General features: G+C 43.9%; 1 protein-coding gene across 2 annotated transcripts; it reads right to left on the bottom strand.

Moving 5' to 3' along the window:
- Nucleotides 1–6241: 6241 nt before the first annotated feature.
- LOC142572664 (uncharacterized) lies at nucleotides 6242–24180 on the bottom strand. 2 transcript variants are annotated; one of them, XM_075681947.1, is made up of 9 exons: nucleotides 23672–24179; nucleotides 21049–21462; nucleotides 20241–20437; nucleotides 18512–18622; nucleotides 17662–17815; nucleotides 15297–15519; nucleotides 12775–13793; nucleotides 10232–10382; nucleotides 6242–7505 (listed from the first exon to the last, which is right to left on the bottom strand). In XM_075681947.1, the coding sequence occupies exons 1-9, from the start codon at nucleotides 24057–24059 to the stop codon at nucleotides 7397–7399; spliced, it is 2766 nt and encodes a 921-aa protein (XP_075538062.1). In that variant the 5' UTR covers nucleotides 24060–24179; the 3' UTR covers nucleotides 6242–7396. The 2 variants fall into 2 exon arrangements, with proteins under 2 accessions (XP_075538062.1, XP_075538063.1); XM_075681948.1 differs by lacking the exon at nucleotides 18512–18622 and having other exon boundaries at nucleotides 23672–24180.
- Between the last annotated feature and the right edge of the window lie 1439 nt (nucleotides 24181–25619).

Raw genomic sequence — 25619 nt, 5'->3', positions numbered from 1 at the left:
CGAGTGCCCACCCGCGGACCAGTCTGGCTCCTAGCTGTGATGTCCCCGTTGCCGCTTTGATGTCCTGGAGGCGCCGCCAATAATGCGAAATAGTGGCACGTTGTTTTAATTAGCAAACAACACGATTGAATAAATATAATTGCGTTGAGTCGCAAACTTGCGATGTTAGGTTCAGCACTACCGCACCCCGCGACTTCTCCGGCACGCCTAGGGACAAACACATACAACACGCGCTTAGAAACTCCTCTGTAGTGCCTAAGCAGAGTTGTATACTCAAGGAGCAAAAATCCCCACATTTCCTCTCTCGCAACCGCTCTTACTCGCGCATGCGCGCAGACGTCCGTCGTCTCCGCAAGTGCCACGTCCCGCTGTACCTACTAGCAATTGCAAATACGCCTCCCGGAGCGGTCTTCCTCTCCCAGGTGTAGGGAAGGGATGGTGGGATGTTCGAGCGAATGAAAAAGTATGGGAGAGTGCCCTAGCTGAGGCATACTCAGTAAGTATGGAATGCATTATTGGCATATTTGCCACATATACTTTGACACGCAAGTAAAATTTTTTATTGGGCGAGTTGGTTGAAGACTTAAGGGATGCATAGTAGCGCGACAAGGAGACAAAGACTTAGGGAGGGAGTGGAAAGGAACAATGCGGGCACTAAACTTGAAACTGTTTACGTAGTCAAAAGACTACAACAAATGCGCATCCCTGCAGCGGCCGCATCAAGAAGTGCAGCAACATGTCAAACAATTGAATTTCGTCCCCCCACAAAATAAAAAAAAGAATGTTGCTAATGAAGTTCGTACCTCTTCTCTTAAAATGAAAGGACTCCAGCAACTAGATCTTGCATCAACGTATATTTTACTCCTGCCCAGTATCTGATCTCCCGAAGCAGTGGCTCACACTTCCAGGCAATGGAGTAGCAGGCAAGTGCATTATCTGTTCATTCTTTAACGATAGCTGATGCCCCCGTCGGTCACTGACGTATGCAGCGTTCGGTTTGACCTACATATGGGTATTCCCACACAATAGAGGTATTTCATAGACAACACCACTTGTGCATTTCATGTAATGTCTGCCGTGCTTCTAATTCTCACATCCGAGCTTCTCGACAACACGACTGATGTGCCCAGCCAACTTGCGTAGTGCCGAGAAGACAACAGACACACCTGATCTGTTTCCGACTTTTTTTTTTTTAAATTGTGCATGGGACAGTTTGTGAATGCTTGACACCACCAATGTGTTTAGAAAATTGCAACACCACATCAGGCTTGCATCCTATTTGGACGGAGCTGATCATTTTTTCTTTTTTTTTTTGCCACATGCCCTTCATCTTATGGACGAGGGCTTCCGATACCGCTCTTATGGGCCGAGCTCGGGTACCCACGGCTAAAATTAGCCTCGCCAATTGGCTATTGATTGCACTATGTATGTGTCTCAAATGCATGCGTCACTAGGATCTTGTGGATTTTTATAGCAAAGATGTTTATGGCTAGGGTTCCGTGCATTTTTCTTCCGCATGTGCAAAAACCGTGGGCTGATCCCGAAGCAGGCTTCAAGCATTATTATCTTGGGTCCAAATAGAACCTGTATCAGATATTCAGTTGATAAGAACAGATATTACATTTTGACCTGCAGTGGCCATGTCTACGTTCAAATCGCCTTCTCTTCGTCGACGTTCCAAACACTTGCATATCTACTTTCCTTCCGTGCTCACGTGGTGGCGGTCCGGTCGCCTGCTCCTCAGGGTGGCAGTCCTGTCGTCCACACGAATGTTTAAAAAAACCACGGTAAACGAGTTCGTACCTTTGTTCAAAATTCTGTGTCACCTCTGTGTCGTGTGCTAAAGAGATTCGCTGGTCATCCACCTTCACAGAGTGGAACGGCTCAATAAATTTTTTTAAGGACGTCACACTCTTCTGTACCGGCATGTGTTTCCAGCCTCTATCATGGACCGATCCCGGTGATAGTGCAATCTAAAGATTTGGCCGCCCCAAAAGTGCAGTCCTGTGCGTATGTGCCCATGAGAGTGCTGTGCGCAGTGACTGCATGGCATTATCACTCCCAACCAAATCTGCGGAGCAGCCACTCCATAGTTGGAATGATTCTGGAACCATTCTGCATTTCGAACATTCGGAATTAGATTCGAATGGAATGAGAAATGATTACACCATTCCAGCAGATTGAATGGGAATGAAAGCCCAATATTCCTGAATGGAGTTGGAATGAATTACACATAGTCTCAGAGTGATAAGGGTTGATTTTAAGCAAGTCTACAAAACTGGTAAATTTGCCAATTAGACTAAACTATAGACTTGGCCAATGTATTAAATTTCTCAATTTCTACTTAATGCAGCTGTGCTAGTATGTCCCAGTAAAAAAAAAGAATGCTCAAACCAATTGGAAATTTCCAACTGTGTTCTGGGACACCGATTGAAAAAATCCAACAGGTCCAATTGGCCCAATTGGGTATTTTGAAACACAAGTGGACACAATTGGTCTCTGAATTGGGACTCATTGGGACCAGCGTAAAAAACAATGGGAAAAAGAAACCTAGATGGGCCCTAACGTTGACATGACACCGATATACATGAAAATCCTTTCGATACATATACACATGCAAGAACCTACTACAGCAATTCTCTTCACTGACGTAACCAACATTCACTTCACTACACATGAGAAATAGATGTCAGGTGCAATATAATGTGAGCAACATTTGGTTGACCAAGTGATGCCAGTGGTTCATGAGAAATGGTTAAAATTTCGAGAGATTTTTAACTTGGCAGAAAGCTCAATGCTTCTCTCCATTGATCACATCAAAATACAAGGATAACTTACTTGAAAACTAACATTATAAATCTGCTATTATTATCAACTATTTTGTTGTTTCCCGAGATTACTCATCTAGTGACTTACAATCGAGTCCAGTTGGGACCAATTGGTATACCAAGCTCTACCTCATCTATCTAAGGTGACGTCCAACTTCTCATGAAGCCTTATTTGAACCAACTGTACTTTACATGAAGCCAATTGGAACCAATTCAAAAATCCAACTGGACTCAATGTTTTTTTCACTGATATACCTACATAGTCAACTACCTAAATTGCGGTAATTATGAAAAACATGGTATTCTACACATTCTACAGTTCTGATAACCCGAAAAGCTTTATTTGTTACAACACTAATGTGTTTTAAATAAGGACAACTCCTCTTAGTTGCTGTCTTTATATTTTACCACCTTATTCTTTTTATTCCTCTTATTTTATTATTTATATACACTTCTGATTGCGATCGAGGCCTATCCGGATCGGGTGTTGCAACGTGGTCATTTCTGATCACGATCCTGAGGGATCCAGGTCTGGGTGATCGTGATCTGAGAATAGCGATCAGGCCGCTTGATCGTGATTGCAGGCTGACGTCTGCACCCTCTACCTCAGTATGCTGAAAACGCTAAAAACAAGAACTGAAGGCAGCTCAAGAAAAAAAAAAAAAATTTGAAAAGCAATAATAAGCTGTAAAATTGAAATTTTGTCCAATTCTAACCATATATTGCAAATCTGAATTTGTAGGTAATACATTATGCAGTACTGAAAGTTGCTGACTATCAGCAAACGATAATGACTCGATTCAGATCGTTGGACCATGCAGCAGCGACCAGTGTTGATCACAGTCAAGAAAACCGATCCGGATCAGCCTTGATCATGATCAGAGGTGTACGTGTGACACAGGTATTACCTGCAGTCTAGATTTCAACGATCGTTCTCACCTGTTCGTAGTGCATCCGGGTGTCATTTGTATTTGGGGGCACAAGTTCAATCAATAAAAAGTTCAATTCGTGACTCAGTTTTGACACTGCATCTTTCTTCACCGTCACTACGTGAAGACATCACTCAGCCTATCGTGTATGCTTCCACAAATACAGTCAAAGAGCATTAAAACAAAGTCGCATTGGACAAGAAAGTGTACCTGTGTTATATCCAATGTATTTATAAGCGTAAATTCAAATACTGGCAAAAAAATAAAAATAAATTCGCGGTCAGGTCTATGCAAATGAAATGCAAGCAGAGTTCCTCCGACAGGCCTGAAAACGGTCTCCTGTGGATTTTGGTGACCCATCGACATCTTGCCATACTGAAATGAGGCAAGGGCACAATAAATTATGTACACGCCTTCTGCACGCCATAAATAAACAACCGTGCAATCAATGTTATTTGTGAGACTGGCACGTTGACTTGCCGAAGGTGGTACAACCAAGCCAAGCTGCTGGCCAGAATGTGCACGCTGCTGAACAACTTTTCGAACACGGAGGGCACCGCACGTGGATCCGTACACCCCTATACTACGGGCGCCAGTCTGGACCATGCATCGGATCTCACAGTTGATCGCTGATAACGTTTTAGTGAGAATATAAAAACGTGCACGCCACCGATAGATTTTTCGGACACTGGGGGGACTGCATGTGTATCCATCTGCACTACTACTACCATCAGTCTAGCCTGCATGTCTGGTCTCAGGCTCAATCGTTGATAAGGTCTACGAGTATGAACATATTGGCGGCGAGCTTCCAGCGACGGCTTGCCAACAGTCACTCTGCTGGCTGCCCTACTAGCAGGCCACTAGGCTTAACCAGCTCCGCTTTGTCGGGAGTCTGAATCGAAAGTTGCGGTTTCGTGCCAGTAGACATGGTGGCAACAATTGTTCACGGCCGCCATGGTTACAGCATCGCATGCATGGTTCCTGCCTGTAGCAGAATGATCCCAGAATGCTGGCAGCCATCAATGATATTGTTCTGCCTTCAATACTAGGCGACAACGTCTTGGATGTGCAGAAAAGGTGCAACTGCACGCATGTACTATGCATGCGAAGCAGTAAGCCGGCACGTCAGTTGGGGTCAGCAAAGGTTCGAGTTCTGGTGCATGCTAGCTTTGCATCCCTTTCAGCAAGCTGCATGCACTGGTGACACTTGCATATAGTTGCGGTACGGAAAACACCCATTTTTGCTAGTTGTTCCTACTATAGCTGTCCACATTTCATAAAAAAAATTTGCACTGAGCCTTCCCTCTCACTGCCCTACCAGAGCAAACGTTTTTTACATGACGTAATGTTTTGTTTGCTGTATTCAGCTGAGCCTGCTGAGAACAGCAGGTGTTGCAGCAAGTCGGTGAATGAATGCGATGGCTCTTGAATGCAAAGTACGTGATATCCATACAACATGGGCAGAAAAGAGAAAAAAATAAAAGGGGGACAGAAATAGATGACCGGGACCAAGGAAGCAATGGAGATCTGAAAAACCTTTAGGAGCTATACATCAGAGGGAATGAACATCTGTATATGCTGCCCGTGTAAGCTGTAGTTTCCAGTGACGAACCATAAGACAAAAGTATGTGCTTAACTATGCGTGATTTCTGATGATACAAGTGCAATGACACCAATGGAGGTGACAATGCAGTTGGTTAATCTTCTTTTACATTTTCAACTAGTGGCGGCTCGCTAGCTGAGCCAGACGCCGAGTCGCACTCCCCACTTGTATTTCCACCATTATTTCTGTCTATCACCACTGCTGCATGCCAACTGCCAAGTAAATGCTGTGCATGCAAGAGAAAGCATTATTGCCACACATCGAATCACCCATACACTTGAGCACCTTATATTGGAGTGTCCCGCATTCGTCACACAACGTGCATTGCTAATTAAGGAATATGGACTGACTGGACTCAAGTGTATGACCCTTGACAATCGCCTGTTTCCGAGAGGGAGTGCTGCTCAAAGTGACCAGGCCCATAGAGCCTTGCTAACTTTCATGCGGAAAACTCTTTTGGCCTCCCGTTTATAGAAATCTTTCCCCATGTTCCTACTTGCGCTTGTCCATGTCTCTGTCATTTGTTTATTTCCTTTTTTCCCTATTTGTTGTTTCCTATTTTCTTCTCCTCTTTTCATTCCCTCCTTCAGACAGAGTTAGGCAGGTGTTGTACCCTCTTGGTGGCAGTTGTCAGCTTGCTCCCTCCCAGTTTTCTTTGTGTATGTATGTTTCCATATAATAATAATAATAATAATAATAATAATAATAATAATAATAATAATAATAATAATAATAATAATAATAATAAAAACCCTATCATTACTTGTCAGTTGTTCAAATCATTGCTGAAAACGTCAAGTTTAAAAAAAATGACCGTAGACCAGAATCTGAAAAATGCAGAACTATGTAGAAAGCCATAAACACACACAAATAACAATACATCCATTTCTCAGAAGAGGTATGTACATTTTTATTTGCAAGGACATCATCCCCTGCTTATAGCATGTCATTGTATGTTCAAGCACAGTAACAAGACATTAGCACTAGACACTTACTTGCTGCTTGTAAAATATACATATTCTATATACAATGTGTAGAATTCTCAGCCAAGACCATACAAGACAAAACCAAGGCAGGCATAAAAAGCTACAAGAAATTTTAAAACTACAACTACACCCTGAAGCTACACCCTGAAGCATTGTCGAGCGCTCTTGAGGAGAAAAGGCACTGACTTCGGAGGTCCCCTCTTTGTTTTTGGCAGCTCTGCACAAATTATGTGCAGACAGAGTAAGGAACTCGAGTTGATGAAGGCAGAAGAATCCACCCTGCTTAGTGGCACCAACTGTTTGGCAGAGGGTAAAAAAATTTGAGCCTTCCTATTTCCTCTCGGCGCTAGGCTATCTGCATGTATAATCACATATGTAGACAAATGAGCAGTTGGACATTACGCCCATACATAGAAGCAACACAATGCATGTTGCATTCTGAAAATAAAAATACCATAGCACATAAAAGGTAACCAGGTAACACATGCAAACAAATGTGCACGAGGGTTTTGCAAGCATGGCTTACATTACACCAGAATGTCTCTCAGTTTAATAAAGCCTACAGCATTAAATAAAAAAGGTAGCCACAACACATATTTTGATAAGTTTAAGACTATTTTCTCCTGCGCAAAACTGTTGGACAGATGCAACTGCACATATGCGCAGATGCAAAAAACATTTCAACAACAGCCTTTACCAAAAGGATGCATTTCACTATGCGTCCCCCTACACTCAGCCAAGACTAGAAGAGTGCTGAGCATGCCTACATCAGAAGGCGTCCAGTTCGAGCATAAATAAACCTTTTTCCCCTGCTTGCATAGATTACCCTCCTTGGTAGCGAAAAAGTAGAAAACATAGCAGTCCTTTTTAACAGCAATGCAAAAACTACTGTGAACACGCTAGTTATCTACACGATCCCAAGGAGCAGCTTTCCGAAAAGCTACTCAATCCCTTGTCTGTGCGTTGATGCATTCTTGCTGGGGGGTACAATGAAGTACTGTGAACACTGTCCAACACTGTCGTCAACACCTTCCACCCAGTGGCGGTGTGTCAGCAATGCTGGTCGTCAGTGAGGCCGAACTGCTTGTGCAAACTGTCCAGCCTCTCCACAAATTCCCTCATGCTTGCAGGCTGACTCTGGGAAGGCCGTGATGGGGTCCTGTGATGGCAAAGACAAGCGGGTGCAGGTTGGATTAGAACTAACAGTTCTAAATGTCTGTTTCACGCACACTATAGAGGCAACAACAAATTTAACTTTTTTTTATACTGCATAAGTGCGAAATCTGCAGGATAGCCGTGGACACTGGCTTTCCTAAAAAACAGAAGCCTTGCTATAAGAGCATACCGTAATTGCAATGTATAGTGCAGTGAAAAATCTGAACACACTCAAGCCACAGTGTGGGCTTCATACACTGAGTGGAACTAGCTGCCTGCTGTCCCCTGCAACCTAGCTCTGAATACATTGGTCCTTATTTGAACTTCAAGTGGCCTGTTAATGTCACTGGCCATATTGCCGAGCTGAAGCATGTTGATATAGCCTTTTAATCTGACCTCTGGAACACTATTCTTGCTTCGGACTATGGCAGCACAGATGCTTTCAGAGAAACCAGTCTTTGGGGGATATATATGGTAGAGGAATAGTCTACCCCTCAAAAGATGTTACATATTTTTATTGATGTTGAATAATTGACTTCCCCATGACGGCTGCACGTAATTGGCACAGTCCACACTGGCACTGCCTCCTTCCCTACTACAGAGGTATGCTAACTAGGTTCAACTTGAACTCTGTTAGGGCCTACAACAGTTAGGGTCATTTATGTGAAAAACCTAGCTGTACATATTCCGTCGCCCCATTTGTTGTATTTATGAGGATTTTTTTTTCATTTTAGATTCTTTACTTTCATCACTGGCTGGCTTGAAGCCAGGTCTCTGTTGTAACCAGTACCAGATGTTCTCTGTGACAGGTGAAAAGAAATGAAACAGAATGAAAGAAAAATAATCCTAAACCAATACGACCCCCACAGACCATCATACAACTATATTTGTAGAATGTCTTTAGATTTTTTCTAGCAAGTGGACATAACCGTGGTCAGCTGAAATTTAAGTTACGACTAGCGTTGGCTAGTGTATCCATGTATACTGATACCCCTGTCAGACGGACACATTTAGTGTTACATAGAGCAAGTGCACTTGGCTGTTAGTCTCATTAGCATGAAAAAGTTTAGTGACATTCCCTGTAGAATGCACTCGCTGAACTTGCTCCGCTGCGTCGTAGTGTATATCTTTGACAGCAGTGCTTCTAAAGTAAGCAAAATACTTCCCACAACATTTGCACTAATTTCCTAATGCTTTTTTTCGTTTTCTTTTTTTTATTCATCTTCTTTTTTCCCCCCCACAATTTTCATATGTTAGAAGCATTTCTATGCTATCCGCAATGGAAACCACCAGACTTCCTCTGCCTGTCTTGGATGCAATGCTGTCTTGTCTTGGCTCATGATGACTGATCAAGCTTTTGTGGTTTCAATTAATTACTTTGTTTAACCTAAATTCATGCTCAATACTGTTCTTAAGGAAGGACGTGGCAATGAAAACTATTTTTGTTATTTATAGAAAAACAATTAATGATATTTCGTAAGCAGATGTCATACTATGCTATGTCACAAATGAAATTGGTTTTGACAGTTATGGTTTTTAGATACAGCACTTGACAGCCTATAATAGTCATCCCAAAATTATTGAATTAACTAACTAGACATAGGTTCCTGAAAATTTTTATTTCGCCATGTTCACAGAGGCCCATTCTGTGCTATAATACCATTAGTTTGTTTTTTATTACACAGTTAGGACATTAAAAATTTATTATGCATATTGCCTTACCAATGACTACTTCAAGAAGGTGAAATTAAAGAAAAATACTTATGGTATGCAGAAAAAGGTGGACAGCTTTACAGCACTCCTCAATACCTCAGGAATTATATATAAAAAACAAAATAATTATAGTTTCAGTAATTGCGAAATGGCGAAGGAAGAGTAACAGCAACTGCCCAAAAATTAAAAGCTGATAGAATGTTGCCCAAACATCCTTTTGTTGTTGACAAAATAATTGAGAGTAAGCTTTATGAAACAGCAATGCAACACTGGTGCAACACGTATTGCCTACATTTTTCGAAAAAAAGAAAAATCGGGTGCTCATTAGATTTCTGCTTTGTTAGGAGCTTTTATGTCACTTCTACCAAACTTTTCAAATTTCAAGACATAGAAAGTGGGCACATTTCAATGCGGGGCCGTGCTAGACTTGGGCAAATGTCAAATGAATTAGCAGTGAGTTTTGCAGTTTCTTCTGCATCTTGCTTAATTCAACACACCAGATAATTAAACCGATTTCGTCAGTCTCATAAGGGTCGAATAAACAGAGTCAACTGTATTTTAACACGAGTTTAGAAATAAATTTGAACTATAGATTTTGTAGTCTCTTCTCATAATAGAACAAAAATTTAAACTGGTTAACAACATTTCGCAAAAATCCACGGAAATCTAGGGAATCTTTTTTGTCCAAGTTAGCAGAAAACTAGCTGCGGAGGTTGGCAGCACTACTTCCAAGTGATTTTCAATGCCACAGGTGATGCTTGGAGTATCATCAACAGACGATTAGGGCATGAATGGAAAAAAAGCAGGGAAGAGGTGGCGACAAGATCATAAGATACATAAGTAATTTTATGAGGTTTGCAGAGTTCTATAATACGATATGGTAAACATGTAAGTACCTCACGGAGGCTAAGTACCTCCCAGAGGCTAGCTCATCATTTGCTGCTGCCCTAATTAAAGAGGGATGCCATCAACCATCATCATCAGCATCAGCATCATCATGGTGATGACGGTGCCTACCTGGGTGACGGTGGCTGTGGCAACCTGTGGCACAGCACCGTCGCTGCTGATGCTTGGCTGGTGTTAGCCGAAACCAGTGAGGACTGCGATGACCGTGCCGTGGCCATAGAGAGGCCTGAACTGGAGGACGCTCCTAGCCTCCAAGTGCCACCTGAGCACAGGAACACTCACTGCTGTCAGGTGCCTCGATGCAAATAGGCAATGTTTGTTATGAATGGTGCCCCAAGTATGTATGCTGGCCCCTTAAACCATGCAAGGACGAATTTCCATCTACCTAACTGCAGTGAAATGCTACAAAGGGACTCATTTCTGTCCTTTTGTAGCTGGTGATATATACAGACAGGCAATGGACCCGCATTTTGATTCCAACACCAAAGCATAAATGATTTTTCTTCCCATATGATGTTCGTATTTTTGGGGACACTGCAACGGGATGCCCCACCACCCCTTTTTGTGGAGTTAGACATCTAAAAACTCCACAGCGGGTTGCGAAGGACACTGGATTAATTTTGATTGCCTGAGCTTCTTTATTATGCATGTAAGTTCAAGTACGCAAGCGTTCGTGCATTTTGTCCTGATCGAAATGCAGCCCCCATGGCCAGGAGTAGAAATCGCGACCTCATGCATAGCAGCAGAATGCTGAGCGACCACGACGGGTGCGATGGGTCCCTTTGTAGCATCCCACAACAGTCAGGTGGATAAAACCTTTTCCTCATGTAACGCTTCCTCCACTTTTCTAAATTTCGCTGAACATATTTGAAGGATTTATTCATTTTAATGCTTCAGCTGGTTCACTTTGTGTGAAATCCTTTACAAGTTCTTGCCCTTATTTGGGTCATACAGTTTGACAAACCTGTATTTTGGAGCCTAGTTCCCTGTCATTGCATTTCCGACTTTAGCTATAAAGGGACACTAAAGGCAAATATTAAGTCAAGCTAAAGTGATAAATCAGTGTTCGAAAATCTCTAAGGCGTCAATATTATCGCGAACAGAGCCTTAATAATCGAGAAATTGAGGTAAATGCATGACATGATTAGAGACTCCCCCGGGACATTCAAGCACTTGCCCGATGACGAAAGCACTCCTCAGTTAAATTCTGTCACTAGTATTCAACCAACCACTGCACAAAACATCCTGGTATTGTATTATAAGACGAAATAAAGTGCTACTTGTCCCATTCTATTTCATGTTTAGACAAAAGCACTCATTGAAATTACCATTGACAACGATGCAAGCGGTTGAACGGTTTCGTTCAACGCTTTCGCATTTCAGTAGTTATCGCGTAGTGCTGCGCTGGTTTTGCTGGCTCGTGAAACACGCACAAATTGCAAGTAGCAGAGAATTCAACTTCCATGTGATGTCGCGAGGTGCCCGAGTGGTCTACACCACTTGGCCAAAAAGCAGCTGCAGCAGAGAATCTGCCGCTCTGATTTTATCTGTCTTGGCTCAGTACTGCCGTCTGTCGGACGCCGTTTCACTCACCAACAGCAGCAAAGGGTAGTGATGGCGTATGCAACGTCACCACTCCCCCAGTTGGATGGCAGGAGATTTAAATTTCGAGAAAGGTATTCGGACCCTTCAGATGCAATTTTATCGTAAACTAAGTCTTTTCTTGGCACAAAATGAGTGTTGCGAGGTTTCTGGAATGGTATTTAAGCAGTCCACGTCGACATAGTATTAGACTTTAGCATCCATTTAAGACCAAGCACATGCTGTGCAAGCCTAACCAAGGCTTTAAGAGCTAAACCCCTCATAAGTTAAAAATTATTGCACACCGCATCTTTCTGGCTTGGCCACAACAAGTCCTCATAAAAAATCTTTGCAATGTGGTGGCACTCAATGTTGGGATAAGAGAAAACAAACATCACCCTGGAGCTTCCAGTTTTTACTTCTCTATATACTTAATAAGGTTCATGACATTGCAATCTGCAGGTGATAACGTAAAAGTACCGTATATTGCTAGTGTGTTGCACATCTGCAATCCTCAGCCCACAAGGTAAAGTGGATATTGTGTATGTACATCAGTAGCATGAAGGTGTATACCTTCAAGGCAAAATTTGCATGTAACTACTGTTAAACTGTTTTAGTCTTCAGTGAGGATTAGATACACCAAAATATGGTTTCTGCAACGGGAGATGAGAGTAGCAGCCAGCGGGCGGCCACACTGGCGAGTCAAGAGGCATTACCGCGTTAGTTGACGCACTGCTGAGAGCATGGTCAGCAGCGCTGTACGTTTTAATTAATAGTTGCAAATGCTTATGTATTCAAATTACAAGGTGTTTAAAATTCACCTAACTTTTTAAAGAACCACAGCATCAGTTCGATTAAACAGTAAGTTAGAGTTAAGCAGTTTCGAATGAATGAAATTCCATTGTATATGCAATATGAGCTGTCAGCCTGTGCTCACATGTTTAGCTGCGAGCTCTCAGGAGCCTATTCTTGTTCCATGTCTGGTTACTGTACTGTACCTGTGTCCGAATGCAGCTACAAAATGACACTCATAACGTGGCTTGCAAGAGCAAAAGAAAAGAGGAAGCACTCACCGTGTGGCACTGACCGCACTGCCAGCTCCACCTTGTGCAGAAGTACAGGCGTCGGAGGCACGCATGCCGCCAACCGCCACTTGTGCACCAGATGTTGCATGCGATGCAGTGCTACCACAGCCTGCACTGCTGACCGGAATCGGAATCGTGCGGGCATAGGCGGCGATGATGCTATGCCCGAAGACCCATCAGCTGATGAATGCGAGGATGATCCCGAAGGCAATGGAGCATCGTCCACCGAGTCTTGGTGACCCCTTGACTGGTAAGCCAGCAAGTGCTGGAAGTGGCGACCGCCAGAGGAGTCCGAAGAGTGCAGACGGAAACCCTGCTGCCTTGGGCGCCCGTCATCTTCGCTAGAAGTCCCTATTCCATCGATGTGGTGAAGGGGTGGAGGCGAAGGGGGAGGTCGACGTCTGGAGCCCAATAGCATCCGCAAAGCCACATCCTCAGTCGCCTGGAAGCCCTGAAGGAGGCTGAGCAAGTACTGCTTCTGGTAGATGAGGCCCTTGCGCCAGCTCTCTGCCTTGCGGTACTTCCAGTACAGCTTGTGTAGCAGACGACAGATGGCAGGTGACAGGTTGCCATCGGCTGCTGTCTGGCCAAGTAACAGGTCTTGGCTAAGGGTGAGCTGCCTTAGCCTTGATATCTCCTCCTCTGCTTTCAGCAGAGACTGGCTCAATGTCAGCTTCTCTCGTGCACACAGGTAGTGGCCACCGTCGTGAGTGCCCACGTTGTCTCCTTCACAAAGCAGCGAGTTGTCCAAGTGAGCAGTGCTTGACAGAGGACCCCCGCGCATCTTCTCAATGTCGCTCATCTGTGTGTGCCGTGCTGGTGTGGATGGAAGGGATGAGGGCCCTGCTCTGAGCTCATGAATGAGCTGTTGGTCATGCTCACGAGTCATGGCTCCACGGCGTCGCTCCAGCTCCAAAGTGGCTTGTAGCTGGTTGAAGTGAGCCCGCTCAGCGTTGACAGCATTCAACATGTTCTGTGCATGAAGTTTCTCGACCTCCAGGGAGCTCCTGTGTGAGGAAGACACAGAACTGTTGGTTTTGCGGACAAGGTGTTCTTACTCCATTCTCTTGATTCTCTTGGTTTGATTAAATAGTGAACATGGCAGGAAAATCCCACTAATTCAATACCAGCTCATCTAAGACCATTTAAAATTTTGAAATTTTGTGACTCATGAAGCAAATTACATTACACTAATCAAGTAGTGAATACATATCGACCAAGTTAATTTGACGGTCCGGGTAGCGGTACTGAGGATGCCCTTGTGAAGCAATACTGCACTCATTTTATGCCAAACTGTATGTCGACCGGGGCACACCCCGTCATCTTTGTGCGGGCGTTTGCCTTCCTCCTTGCCTGTGCCTTCACAACTGTGACGGTTCGAAGCAACAGCCACCCTGGAAGGGTCAATAAGTAATTTTACTTACCAGTTCTTGAGGGTGGCGCTTTGCATTGCTGGCAATGGCAACAAGCATGATCGGCAGAATGTGTGTGGGAGATCTCAAAAGGACAGCATCAGGTGCGCACATGTTTTCCTCTTGTCTGCCGGCTCCTTTGCTCTGGGCATTGCTGAAACTTGAGCTCATCTACAGTGCCTTGCAGCTACGACAAGCCCGTAGTTGGTGTTGCTCCTTTTATGGATGCTAAATCAAAGGGCGGTACCTAGTGCTTGTGTTTGGTCGTACAATGCCAGCCGCATTTATAGGGTGCCCAAGCCGATGGAGATTGCCCAGGCTGTCGTGGGCTCGTTTATCGCGAAAGTACGCAGAATAGCCGCGGGGATGCTTTTCCCTTAGCGACGTGTTGCAGGAAGCCGTCCACCCATGGACGCGCTTGTGGTATCTTTTTTGTATTCCACTCTTCGCCTAGGAGCCTCTTTGCTTCCTGTGCTGCCCCAGAACGGCTATTATGCAAGGTTGGGAGTCGTTGCAGGCAAATAAACCTATTTCTGTTAACTTATGGCAATAGTGTGTTTCTTGCATGCACAGTTGAGTGTATGTGCGCAATGGCATGTTAGATTACACGAGGCAACGGTTGATGCGGCCCTGAGCTTCCTTAAACCTGAACTTGTGGTATTTGGTACCCAGTGAGATACCAGACTCCCAGAACTGTCAACTATGGAGGTTAAAATTGCAGTTCACAGAGGGTCTGCTGTATGACATAGCTTGGCAACCTATAGAAACATATTTATTAACAGGAAATCTGCACTCTGCAGACAATCTGCAGATTGCAGCTTCTCATATTTTTTGTGGCTCAATTTTGGCACGCAGCATTTCTCTAAAGCAGTTTAGTGTTTGACGTTCCCAATTAATTTTGTCACATAATCTCCTGTGTATAAATAAGTTTGTGTAGGTTCAATCAATCACAGAGAGACCCAGGAGCTACCCCATCATTCATACAATGGTAGAATGACCACAGCACCAGACTTCCTTTCAGAGACCGTAGTGAGGAACTCTATGGACACCACTAGGCCGCCACACAACAGGCAGCAAAGGACAGGAGTGCAAACTCACTTGCAATGGAGGACTTCTTGCTTGAGGGCAAGTATCTGGCGATTAGCATCGGCAAGGTCGGACCGGCAATTGGCCAGTGCCATCTCCAGTTCCAGACACGAGGACCGCTGGCTATTGAGCTGCGTGAGCAGCTCCAGTGTCTTGGCCTGCTCTGTGTCCAGCCGTTGCTTGAGCTCTTCTGCTCGTGACCGTTCCTGCCGAAGCTGACCCTCCAGTGTATCCACTATAAGAAGAAAAGGAGAGGAAGAGACCAGCAGTAAAACAGCATGTTATCTCATGTGGCTGCCAAAGGGCTGCTTGTAAGTACAGTGAGAGAGCCTGTTCTAACCAAAGTGGGAAAAGGAAGGCTGCTGATTGTGAATAAGAGTGACAACAAAAATGTTTTCAAAATGATATGACAGCTACATTCATACATTTTCAGCACAGAACCTCTCGTGCATTGTCATGCATATGTCTTGACAAGTCATACCAAAGATACTTTTCTTACATCTGGCTCTTCCAATACAGAATTATACAGACAACAAGCCATGCACTTAGGCTTCTTCCTTACACAGTGTGAATGAATAAATGTATCTATAATGCAACGTACCTGGCAGTTCTACTATTTTAAATTGGATTATATAGTGGGGTTTAGCATCACAAATCTGCAGAGTGGTACAAGAGACATCATAGTTGAGAGCTCTGAATTAACTTTGACCACCTGGATTTGTTTAATGTGCAACCAATGCACAGTACACAAGCATTTTTGCATACCGCTCACATAAAAATGCGGGTGCTGTGGCTGAGATCGAACCTGCGACCTCACTCTCAGTGATGTAATGCTATAGCCAGAAAGGTAGAGCGATAGGTGTTTTACTACTACAGACATAGAAGGCCTGTCTAAAATGCATCCCCCCATGCTTTCAGAAAAATGAAAATGTCATTTGGTGTTATTGTCATCCTAATCGTTTCAAAGTAGTTTCCTCCTGCTTCCACATACAGAGTGCCATGCTCTTTCCACTTCTTGAAACAGTCCTGCAAACCCATAATTAGGAAGTGCTGCTGTAACAGATGTTGCATTGCACTTGAAGTTCTCTAGTGTTCCAAAGTGCATTCCTTTCAGGTGCCATTCAATTTTCGTGAACAGCCAAAAGTCGTGTGGGCTTATATCTGCAGGCTAGGAAGCTTGACGAACAACTGAAGTTTGAGCTGTATGAACAGGGGTGCTATCCTATTGCAGTTCCAGGTCTTCGAATTCCTCTGTTGGCAAAATTGACAAAATTTTGTTGGCACTCCTTGCGTACCCAAATTGTCTTTAAAAAGCACTCATAATATTTTTGTTGCTATTCCCAGCTGAGCAACTTCCGACAGTAAGCTGACAGTCTCTCCTTATCGTGGTTCACACTTCATAAAGAAATCGCACCTTATTGAAGGCCTCCCATGGCGCGGCTCACTCCAAAGATGGTTGGCCTTTTTTTGAAGCTGCTGAAGACCATTTTTATCTGCTTCATGACCATACCATGATCTACAAATGCTGTTTGGATTTTCCTGATTGCTTCTGCTTAGATATCACCAAGGTTTATACATAAGTTCATATGTAGTATCTCTGTTAAATTCAGTTTCAGTTTATTATTCTTTAAATACAATGAATGGGTAAGAGACAACATACATATGAGGGTCCCAAAGTCAAAGACTGCAACGGGACCCTCGGTTAATGATAACAATGGAGAGATGTATTAAAGATGAGCAAGCTAACTACTACTTAAAAAAAAAACACACACACACAATCGTGAAAATACAACATAGAAAAATTAAATTAATGAAAACAAATTGTCTGTATACAAGCCTATACTGCATAAAAAAAACTGTCAATACATACAAAAGGCAAATGTAGTGTAATGAATGACGTAAACTTAGTTATACATATAAAAAGGCTTTAGGGCATGACTAAATGCATGAAAGGATGAAGATTTACTGTTGGGTAAACCATTTCACAGTTTTATAGCAGCAAATGATGATGTCATTTTTCCATAGTCAGAATGAACCACGGGCAGTAGAAAATTGGCGTTAAGTGCACACCTGGTAACACCATCATTTTTGCTCACTCAAAACTGCGCTTAGAAAAGATGACAGTACTCGACACAACTGCTCCTACACAACAGCATACACAGCTAAAGGACACGCCACCTGTAGGCTAAAGACACCACGGACCCTCCTCCCAGATCACTAAGTGTGGCCAACCTGTGTCCTACAGTTCTCTCTAAAATAAACAGGGTCGGATGCTTTTCTGACAGGCCTTGTATATGGATAATTATGGTGGGTATGTGCTGCTTAAGGTTCAGATGTGAGACAACATTGGGTCTCCCTTTTTCACAGCAGCTTCTACCTTTGGCCTTGAATTTCAGCTCCTTCTGGTCATGCTGATTCCTGGCAAGGTTCATTTGTTCCTGGAGTTCATCGAGTGCCTTTTTGTGAGACAGGCATTCTTGTTTCAGTGCTTCGTGCAACTGCTGAGCATCATTTGCCAAGGCTGGAGCAACCTGAGGAAGTGAACATGCATGCAGTAATGAGCATGAGCAATGGTCAAACAAGACAGCACAACCAACACACAGTGCAGTGAACTCTATGCAAGGGAAGTCTCAAAATGCCCACTTTTCATCACAAGCAAGCAGCCTTTATCATCACTGATACCACGAACAGATAAAGCCCCAATATGTAGCTCACCCTGCTGGAGAAATAACAAAGTTGGAGCAAATTGGCACAACACATTCAATCTGCTATTTTTAAGAAGATTTAGCAATAGCAGGAGAGTAAGTCTTTAAATTTTTTCAAGACTATGCTGTCTTGAGCCTTCCAAGCAATATCACCTCGGATGAATGAGCCCACAGGTAAAGCAAATTGCGCAACGGCATAATGCAGATCAAACTATTTTAACTAAAGAGATTATTCAATTCTTGATACGCATGTGCAATTCTGCCTTGTTTGCAAACATCGAACTCTCTGGATGAATAAAATCTTGGAATGCTCAATTACCATTGGCAGCATCCTTACTCACTCCAGCAGTCAAAACTCTCAAACAGCTTCGGCATTGTATATTTTCCTTTGTAGACGAGTAAAAAATTATGAGCAGAACTGAAGCTAAATTCAGGACATTAGTTAGAAGGCCTGGTGAGTAAACTGGCACTGGGATCATGGGCCTATATTTCAATTTATGAGGCAATGAGGCCACGCCTTACTGCTTTGACAGTAGCTGTAGAGTGGTTGGACGCTGCTGTTGTGTTGCCACTGCGTTCGGGTGATGGTGTCAAGTGTCGCTGCAGCAACTGCCGTTCTGTCAGGGACAGCACCTGAGAAGGGTCAGGCACAGTGCTGAGAGTGGTGTACCCTGCCATGGGTGACCATGTGTCTTGCATCAAATGCAGCAAGTGTTGCAGGACATTGAAAACTTTTGCCAAGAGTGGAGTCTGCTTCTTAGTATTGCTTGTTCGCTTAGCTAATGGTGGCACTGTGGTCACCTTTCAGATGGAAATGAAGTGCAAATTGTGAATGCTAGCAAGGCAATATTTTAGACTAGCTGGCACTTCATGACTGCAAGTATCATGGCAGGGGCCCAGAGAGACTTAAACCAGACACACAATGTGCGTTTCTTAAGTCTACATGTCTGCACTACAGTATTTGCCATCATGGTGAATATACACGTAATATGTATGTTACATGTAACAGATGTTACATGTAATGTCATGACAGCAGCTTATGGAGGAAACTCACTGTACACCAAGGTCTGAATCCAAGAGAGTTGGTAAGCAACATCAGCTGGTAAGGCAGCAACAAAGAAGATGAGACAAGAGAGCAGCAAACACAGCACTCTGAGCTTGTATTTACCATTCGCTTGTCCAGTCTTTCATGGTGTTCCCTTTATAGCTGTACACAATTCACTGTTCCAAGAACTGACTACGATATATCATTACACTGATGTATTCCTTCACATGAAAGCTTGACTACATAATGGAGGAAAGCTGCTGATGCTTCATTCGACACTTGTGCTAGACGATTTTACATACATTACACTATCTATAAATCAAACATTTTTTTATTACTTATGAGATTTTAGTCCTTTGAGAAAGTCGCATGTGGTGAAACCAGAGAGCTGAGAAGTAAATTTCAACATTAAAGAAAATGCAGTTGGGCCAATTATAAAAAATTTTTCTGGGCATAGAAACTTATTGATGCTGTGGCACTCTCTCTCAGAAGGGCCCCGACTTAAAGCAAGGCAGAGTATGGCCTCTGAAATTGCCAGAGCAACATTGGATACATACATAAGTTGCCTCACTAGTCACGGGCTAATTGAATCATGGAGGAATTGCATGGCCCTTGCACTGACTATTTTCTCTGTAACTATTGCCCATGCCAAACTGGTGAGGTCAACGCCATTTTAAGTGTATTGGAACTTAGGCTTCTTAACGCCATTATATATGAAGTTGCTGCTACATTCATATTTTTGAAAGCGGCAACTGTCACAATGAAAACAGCTGCAGCGAATGCAGTCAGTTTGTTTACAAATCATATTACCTTTAAAAAAATTCTTTGAGCAGGTAAAAACACAAGAAATGCTGCTAGAACATCAGTAGGCATACCTTATCTACAGCAGCTTTACCTTGCTTCAGAAATGTTTTCTGCATGCTGCCATAATGGAACTAATATGGAGAGAGGAGCTAGAGCACGCACTCAACAGGTGAATGAATTATGAGAAAGCATTAGGCCCATTTTCTGAGCCTGTGTGGCATGGATATAAGTTATTTCTTGGCACAAAACAAACCATGCGAGGTGTTCAGAAAGGCAAGCTTTAATAACCTAAATTGCTTAAATACTCGCCTAAATATAATGTTTCTTTAAAGACCACAGAAGAAAGCCAATAAAAATTTTCTCAGTGTTTGTCCATGCATTTTCATGCCACTGGCAACTTACATGTAGTCCCTCGCGATATATCTTTCCTAGCAGGTCACGAAGCGCCGGTGACACCATGGAATCCTGAGAGTTGCTTTCGTCCAGTGTGCTGGCTGAAGCCAAGCTCGAAGCAGTGCTTCCATTGTCTGAAGGCGGTGTGCTGCCACGAGAGCGCAGCATGGCAGCCATCTTGTGGGCCCGCAGCTTCAGCTTGGTTCCTGGAGGAGTCACAAATGAACAAGTGGGCACAGTAACTGCAAGAGGTGTGACTTGCTTTATTTGCACGAGCAAGCACTGAATGCTTAAGCTTAAACAAGCCCAAAGCTGGCATTCTATGCAAATGACATTTAGAGGGACACCAAAGAGAAACAAAATTTATTCATACAGTAGAAGATGAAGGCCAAACTTCAAATTTTGTAAAATTTGGTGCCGAAACCACAGCACTGGTATGCAAGCGTGACATTACAAATTTAAAATTATTTTCCTGTATTTGAGCTGTTGTGGCACAGTAAAAGTTCTCGGAACATGCTAGGCTCCCTCTTTGGCTCATTTAGAGTTGGTGCAAAAACTTAAAGGCAGCACTGTCCCCTGTCTTTCGTTTTCCCGTCATTTCTGTCTTACCAAGCCGCCTCCTCTCATGTTAAAGTGGATCAATTGATATTGCAGATGTGCAACTTCATAATATATTTTCTTTTAATCAAAGCTACCGTTTAGCTTGGATGTTCTGTAATGCGATTCCACCAAAGTCTACTATATTACGGTACCATGACAATTACACACATGCTCTCATCACAATGCTTCCTCACAGAAGACAGTTCCGGCCACTCACGGTCTAGCTCCTCCCGGAGGGTCTCCACTTCACGCAGCTGCTCTGTACGAAGGGCCTGCAACTGCTGCGTGTGCTCCTCCCGCAGCCGCCAGATCAGCTGCTCCTGCTGCAGTGCGAGGCGCCCCTTCTCCGTCTCCAGCTGTGCTCGCAGGGTCGCCTCCATCCTACGCAGCTGCTCTCGGTGAGCAGCATCTTGCTGCGTTGCCTCTGCCTGAGCCCTCCGCAGTGCTTCCGAAAGCTCGTCCCGCTCCCGCTGGTCTGCCCGGGCTGTCAGCACCTCTTCCTTCTCTTGAAGCATTCTGGCCATCTCGGCACGCAGGTGTGCAATCTCTGCCTGGTGTTCTTGCTGCAGAGGTTGCACGTTTTTCGCCTCAGTTGAAGTGCTCACCTCTTTGGCAGTGGAGCCTTCCGGCGCTGAAAGGGCAAAGAAGAAATGCAGGTTACAACAAATGGGAACATAAGGAAGGACACAGATCAAGTATACCCTGGATCTTGAATACTAATCTGAAGTCCTAGAGGACTGGAAAATTATTAGAATAAAATGAAGTTCAAACTCAAGCCCTTTGGATATAGTACTCAATGATGAGTGCAGTACAGCACACACTTTGCTATTGTAGGCCTTATAATACATTTTGAAAGCGCTGTCTCAGAAATTATGCATTATTGAGTCAGTGCAGCTAACTTGAGCTGAGAACACAAAGAAGAAACACACTGGTGCGCATCTGTGTACTGTGTGCAGTAATGCCGCTGCCCACAGTCATTGCATGTGAGTGTGTAACAATGTGGCAGTGTCCAGGCTAGCCGTTTTACTTGCTGTCAGTTATGCCAGCAAGAAAATAAAAAAAGAAGGCAAGATCAGACATTGTTTAGTTTCATCTCACACTGAAGACATAGTATTAGCAATGTTTTCTCATTACTGAAATGAACTGTTTGTTTTGACACTGTTAGGCCTAAGACTAAGGCGCCAGCGAGCCGAGAAAAAGTCTTATTCCTTCTTATCAGATGGTGACACATTTGGCATTGGTCATGCGCTTGTGATGCGGAACGCTCTAAAAGCATAATTATTCACTGCATTCTTAATTTAGTTATCCTAAGTGTGGTGGGCAGTAAGAGTAGTATGTGAAAATGTTTAACGCGTAGCATGTTACGTTGGTTCCGAGAGGCGGTGCATGCACTGTGGGCCTAACATATCACGGTAACGTATAATGTACTGCACAAAGCTAAAGTGTTCAACATGTGCAGTATGCAATGTTACAGTGACTAGCAGCTCATAGAAGCTTGGCCTTTTGCCCTGGTTAGTCGAAAGTGTTCCTCACTTTACAAAAATAATTAACAAATTGGACATTCCTGCCTTACAGATGACCACTGCAACATTCCTTGGAACCTAAAAAATATCCGTTGTCAATAAACCAATGTGTAGTAGTGCTTTGTCTTTCTGTAATCTGTAGTCTAAAAGTCAGTCCAAGATATTGTTGGAAGAATAAAAAATTCACGGATGATTACGACACTCCCTAATGCAAAATTTGAGCGCAGCTCTAGACGTGTTTTCATTTTACAATAACTTTTGCTGAACCGGAATAAAAACTACAATGAAAAATTCACCAACAATTACGATACTCCCTAATGCGAGATTTGAGCGCAGCTCTATACGTGTTTTCATTTTGTGCGTCATTATTTTGTATTATGAACATATAGGTACACGGTTTATATTAGGAAGAGGAAGAGAACGCTGTGAGTAGTGTAGCTGGTGCAGACAATTTTGTATGGTATATTGTAAACGGAGTGAAGTCTGGCACAACTGCCTCATTAATTGGGAGATCCTAAGAGGCAGCGCGTGGGTGACTTCCCCAGTCTGCTCTGCGCTCACTCTTTCCTCCTTCGTTCAGTTATGCCGCCGACACTGAGGCATGCCGATGCTCGGTGGAGGAATGGGTGCTCAAGACCTACGCTCTAAAATGTTCCGGTTCGACACTCTGGCCAAAGCCACAACATGATTATGAGGCACGCCGCAATGGGGGAGTTCAGGATATTTTGACAGCCTGGGGTTCTTTACTGTCCACCAAATGCATGCCACATGAGCGTTTTTGCATTCTGCCCCCATTTGAATGTGGCCACTGTGGCTTTGATTGAACCAGCGACCTTGAGCTCAGCAGTACGACACCATAGCCACTGGGCTACTGTGGCATGCTGTAGGAGGAACCATGCTATCAATATAACACAATACAGTCAACAACCGATTTTTTGAACACGCCCATAGAGCCAATGCACAAGAACGTCTGAAATTTCGGATGCTGACGAAACAATTCCCCATCCAATTTTCCTGATTTTTCGCTTTGATCGCAGGTCTCAAATGGCATTAATTAAAGACACTACTGCTGCCATTTTTATTATATTGCACTGCCAAACCAGTGCTATCACGCCCTGATTTGCTGGCAGCCGTAGCCACCATTGCAAAAATGCTAAGCCTAGCTCTGTCGACGCTCACTGTGGAGCTTCCTGCTGTTCGGTGCCGTGTTTTTCATTTCACCTTTTAATGAATGAATTTGGGAGTTAAAGGGTTTAAAGGCATGCGTAACAAGCTGTGATGGGAATGGCCAGACACATCAAGCACTGTAGCACTCACCTGATGTCCCGACCCGGCGCTCACTGCCCCACTGCCTTTCCACAGCCTTTTTCAGCTCAGCCACCTCTGCCTCGTGCATCCTGCACAGTCGGGTCACCTCCTCCGTGATGCGACGACTGACCAGGCTGTGGATCTCTTCCTGGGTCAACAGCTGAGCCGCCTTGCCACCGCTACTGCCCGGCACACTGCTGTCCCTGTTTGCCATCTGTTGCCACGTGTTGCAGGCTGACGACTGTACTTCTGCATTTTGGCACTCCAGCAGAAGCGCTGCCTTTTCGGCTTCGGCTGTTTCCCTGAGCTTGGCCAGCTGTTCCGAGTGCTCCCTGGCAAGATCTGCGCAGAGTTTCTCGAGGCGGCGCTGCATCTCGTCTGCGTGCCCCTGCCTCATCTGCTGCTTCTCCTGCTCACACTGTTGTCGAAGCGTCTCCACTGTGTTCTGGTGCCGTGCGTCCAAAGCAGCGGTTTCCTGCAATGTGTTATCAAGGAAAACAACCTGTCACCGTCTGGGAAATTCAAGATGCAGCATAAGAAAAAAAGAAAGAGAGATAAATAAAGAACCTACGTTCAACTTAATACACTCCCCATAATATGATTTAAGAGGTGCAACAGTTGGCCCACAACAAGTACAAGAGGGGACACAATGGTTGACAGGCTTCACTTGCAACTTAAATTCTTTATTAGAGCCACAAACCAAGTAGTTACAACAAATCCAAATCAAGCATGGCAGAGCACAGAAAAGCCGGTTACATGTCGTTTGTGGCTCTAATAAAAAATATCACTTGTGAGTGATGTGCTGTCTTATTTACCATTGTATCCTTTCTTTTTTATTTGCATCAGCTGCAGCACTTCAATGATTTAAACATTGACTAACTAGCTCGACTAACCATCTTACTGTTTATGTTCACTTACTTTCGCTTTGACCTCAGCTGGTGAATTCATATATGTTCTTAGCAAGTCCGCTTCCCCTGCCAAGCAGTTTGGGCCCTTATGCAAAAAACATGGCCAGCTAAGGTTAACTAAGGTGAATGAAGATACAACACAATTCTGGCACCAAAGTTGTTGCAACTGCAACTGCCACAACTTTGGCACCTATGAGACTTAAGAGGGTGTGGCAATGCTTCCAGCTGCAGGATCCACATCCCTTTTAGGAAGAGCTTGGCGGCTCGACTGAATGCCGATCATTAAGCACATATTGCCGCATCATTATGTGTTAGCACAATGCTTGCACTTTCTCATGCTTTCAATGCATACAATGCAGACATGAAGTAGCACCTACCAAAAGGTGCCAGACTGTGTGGATGTAGTTTTGAAACTGTGAGCAATAACAAAGAGTAACCAAATGCTCTTAGAAGCGATGTGCAGCTCAGTATTCGAAGGGTTAAAAGCTCTTCTAGGTGTCCAGATCAATGGGATAAATTTAAAGAAAGAAAAGATAAAGAACATAATGAAGAAAAATTTACGAAGAAATCATCAAAGGTCATTACTGGAGTAAGTAAAGTTTGACTGTCCTGGGTGCCTCTTGCCACCGTCGAGCTTCTAGTCTTTTGGCTAAAGCAGCTTCAGGTGCTGCATCGCCCTTCACTTAGTGATGAGTCTTTCCATTTCCATGCAACTCTGCGTTACACAATGTGCAAATCCAGAGTGCAGGTGTAACACATGCCACTGACAGGAAGCCTTTCTGCCGTGCCTGAGTGCAAGCACACATATGCTGCGGCAGAGTTGAAGTCATCACTGATGCAACCAATCAGTTGGTTCTGCACACCAGACGTACCCTTTCCTGTCCACCTCACTCCGTCATGATCTCTTCTCCGTCGCACCCCTTTTACACAATCCCTTTTCCTAGCTGCCATGGTAGCCCTGTGGCTACGGTGTTTCACTGCAGAATTCCAGGTTGCAGTTCTGATCCTGGTTGTGGCAGCTGCACTTTGTTGAGGGCGGAATGCAAAAA

This window comes from Dermacentor variabilis, chromosome 2, assembly GCF_050947875.1.
Source record: "Dermacentor variabilis isolate Ectoservices chromosome 2, ASM5094787v1, whole genome shotgun sequence".
NCBI classification, from domain to species: Eukaryota; Metazoa; Arthropoda; class Arachnida; order Ixodida; family Ixodidae; genus Dermacentor; species Dermacentor variabilis.
Note: the sequence above shows the minus strand (reverse complement) of the source record. Positions and strands in the feature narration are given on the sequence as shown.